Source organism: Nicotiana tabacum, chromosome 6, assembly GCF_000715075.1.
Source record: "Nicotiana tabacum cultivar K326 chromosome 6, ASM71507v2, whole genome shotgun sequence".
Taxonomy (NCBI): Eukaryota; Viridiplantae; Streptophyta; class Magnoliopsida; order Solanales; family Solanaceae; genus Nicotiana; species Nicotiana tabacum.
The window spans coordinates 208,367,582-208,371,414 of NC_134085.1; the positions used below are offsets into that span (position 1 = coordinate 208,367,582).

General features: G+C 34.4%; 1 protein-coding gene across 1 annotated transcript; it reads right to left on the bottom strand.

The window, feature by feature from the left end:
- Positions 1-336: 336 nt before the first annotated feature.
- Positions 337-3,042, bottom strand: LOC107773646 (protein HEADING DATE REPRESSOR 1). The gene is made up of 3 exons (XM_016593054.2): positions 2,733-3,042; positions 865-1,190; positions 337-731 (listed from the first exon to the last, which is right to left on the bottom strand). Exons 1-3 carry the CDS (start codon positions 2,824-2,826, stop codon positions 525-527), a joined length of 627 nt encoding a protein of 208 aa, XP_016448540.1. The 5' UTR covers positions 2,827-3,042; the 3' UTR covers positions 337-524.
- Positions 3,043-3,833: the final 791 nt, after the last annotated feature.

Below are 3,833 nucleotides of genomic sequence, written 5' to 3' on the forward strand. Positions count from 1 at the left end.
TTATTTTTTCTACTTTTTAAAAATTGCTTCTGCTTCCATTTAAAAGTACTTTTTTTTTTCTTTGTAAAAGTTTGGCCAAAGCTTTGAAACAAGCACTTTTGACAAAACAAATAGGCACTTTTATCCAGAAAGAAGCCTAACAAATAGGCACTTTTATCCAAAAAAGAAGCATGACCAAGCAGGGTACACAATGAAGAGCCCAATGGCTAAATGGGTGGGGACAGCATTCGTTGAGGGATTCAGTAGAGTCACCGTTCATAATCAAACACTTTTTCCCTTTTATTTTATTTGACTGCCTTTGACCAGACATAAATTTTAATAATGAAAAAAAGAGAGTTTAACACAAACTAAATATATACACCATATTAGAAGTATTCTTAGATTTAAACAGTACATAATATTGCAAAGTACTGGTGTCATTCTTAAAACAGATATAAATACATCTTGACAGCAAAACAGAAACTTACTATATCCGTCCTATTATTGTCTAAAGAAGTCTACAAAAGAATAAAGAAGCTTACTAACTAGGAATCATCTGTACCTTCATCATCAATGCCATCGTCGTTCTCCTGTATCATGTTCATAAGCACATCTATCTGGCTTTGCAACATAGCATTTTGTCTCTCTACATCGGCACGCTTGCTTCTTTCTTCCAGCAGCTGTATTTGCAGATGTTCCAGACATTGAGCATCTGCTTCTAACTGTTCGTTCAGACCATCTATTTCACGATCCTGCAGCATTATCACATGCTTAGTGTATCCACTGAATATAACCGGCCAAGACGAAAACTTGAACACATATAAAGAGAGAGCACAAAACAGAACATGCAGATTAAAGCGAAAATGGTAATTTTAAGAACATCACCTTTCTATTCATTTCCTGTAGAGCGATTCTTCGCATACTTTCAACAACATCCACATTTACAAGCTTCCGTCTCTTTCCAGCAAGCCAACCTTTGGGGTAACATGCAGCATCAAAGTCAGGTGGAGGGAGCAAAGATTCAGCTAATGGCCTTCGCCCATTTGCATTCGTAACCGGTTCCAATGGTTCAAATAACGCCTTTCTACGCTCGGAAAGTTCAGAAGACGGGTTGGATTCCTGCATCTTTTCATCAGCTGAAGACTCTTCTTGTTTTTGTGGTGTTTCATCAGCTTTAGCAGTCACTTGGTTGTCCAAGTTCTTCCCACTGGCTACTAGGTGAAGTATTTTCTTAGCATGACACAGGTATTATACAAAATGTGAAGTGTGTAATGATTCCGCTTATAGTCATTACTCTATGATCTTTGCGAAGCATGACATGCAACGGGACTTTTGACAAAAATAGCACAACTATAGCATGTTCAGAAGTTGTTGACCGGTTCAAATTCAAAGATCAACTGTGGGCATGATTAGAACTTAGAAGTTCGCTATATAATTGAAACCACTAAACTAAAACTGACTGGGTTTATAGAGGTCACATGATGTGGAAGGACATTAATTTCTCTTCTGTTTCAGCCACTCTCATGTACATAAACAATTCCTTATGCAATCAGATGCTGTTATTATAGCATTTTTAATCTGATACTTTCCCTTGTTCCATTGCTTATCTTTCCATTATTTTTAGAGATCTAACAACAGTCCTATACGAAAGTTTAACAAAAGTCTGATACGCCTAGCCCGCTATTTAAATAGCATGTTGTAGAAATATTACTCCACTTTAGAAAATTTCCATACAAAGCTCAAGAGTTCATCTACCACTAATCTTCTCCAGTTTATCAGGGAAGAAATAAGACTGCTATTTGACAATCATTCTTGAAAAAACTATTAGGGTGTCATTTAATAAAAAGATCCAAGTAATTTAGCTGAAACTTTCTTATTTTTTGTTTGGAGAATTCTTCTCATGTCTTTCTAAAGCTAGGTAAGTCATTTTTGAAAGCATCTCCAAGAATATCTAAATAAGTAAAGGGGTCCACTAAGGGAAAAACAACATGCTTTACAAAACAAAAAATTTACAAAAGTCAACAACGCAGGACCAAGTCATTATGTCTAGAATAGATCCGTGTGAAAAAGATTAGTCTTTTAAAAATAAAAATACAATTAGAGGACTTTGCTGCAGTTTATACAGGGAAATTCCTTAGCGCTAAGGAGAAAATTCGCAGAAGAAACATGTAATGAATTTATTAGGACACGTGTGCCAATTCATCACGACAAAGACAACCAAAAACAATAAAAATCAAAATTATTAATGCCAATAAGCTAATTTTCAAATTTTGATTTATATTCAAAGATCAAGCTTTGTAATTAGCTATAATATAGAAATGACGTGTCGGCAAAGACGCCACCAAATCTTGCTGATGTTGTACGAGACCTACACCTAACCTCTAATGTCCCAAAGTATCCCTTTTCCCGGAAAAAAAAAAGAGGAAAGAAAATGATTTGAAGGAAAAACTTAAGCAGAGGAAAATGTACATATACTTACTTAGTAATTAGAAAAATTCAGAGAAGTACAATTTCACTTAAAAAACAAAGAGGTAACACTAATAGAGAAGATATCTAAGAAAGCATTTTCCTAAATTTCCAGAGAGAGATCTAGTGTTCTGCATGCAACTCACAGAGAACTTAGCACCATTTTTCGACAAATTCCATCATAAATGAATATAAATACTTGAAATCAACAAGTTTATTAGTTTAATTGATCTTAAATTACTAGTTGACGGAGAAAAAAATTAAGAGCAAAGGTCTGAGAGAAGTACCAGATCGTTTTCTAGACTTCCAGAACACAGGAGTTGAATTAACTGGTGAAAATCCCTCCAAAATCCCCTCCATCTTCAGCTTCGGTTCCTCCATAAAACACCTTTCAACTTTCAAAAACTCATAAAAAAAACAGAAAGATGAATAAAATAAAACTCTAATTTTCTTTAAATTCTATAGTTCTATGAGCTATGGAGAGAGAGAGAGAGAGAGAGAATCGATAGCGTAAGAGTTGAACTTAGTCTGGTTGTTGTTGTATGTGTGAGGAAGAAGCGTTATTACCCACCTATTTCATCACACACAACAAATATTGAGGCTTTTTTTGACAATTGACAAGTAAACAAGATATGGTTAGAAAGAAGCATAGAGGGTGACGAAACCATCAAGCCAAATCAACGGTCCTGATTTTGTTGTTCTTTTGTTTTAACGGTGATGTTTGTTTTTCTTGTTTTGTGCTCCTATCCATGCCGGACCCCACCCTATTTTCTGCCCAACTTAAATTATTAATTTTTCTTGTTGGGAAAAATGCACCTGGGTTTTTGTAATTTCTCTAAAAAAACACCCGCCGTCGAACGGTGTCCAAGAATTTAATAACAAAAGGATATAGGGCAAACGTATCTTTTAGGCCGTAGCTAAAATTATTTATATTCGCAAAATGTATATAAAATTTATATATTTTTTATTATTTTTTTAGAACGATTATACGGTATTATTTTTCGTAAAAATGGCATATAGTAGTCACTAATTAAGGGAATCTTTAATTTTTATTCATTAATTATAATGCTCAGCAAAAATAGCCACTACTAATAGAAAAAAGACAGTTTTACCCTTTCTTCAATTCTTATATTCCCAAACCCTTGTTTTATTCATTCAGAGAAGGGAAAATTTGAGAGCAAATATTTCAGGGGAAGTTTCGTGTGTTCTCAGCATCTGTATCATCCTCGCATGCAAACAGCTGCAGTTAATCTTTCTCCTTCTTCATCTTCTCTGTCATCTTCTCTGCATCGAACTGGTAATTCTTTTTTCTTTTATGCATTTTTGTTTTTGTATATGTGTAATCGCGATCAATGTTGTGTCAAGTATATGTGAAATTTCAAAAATGA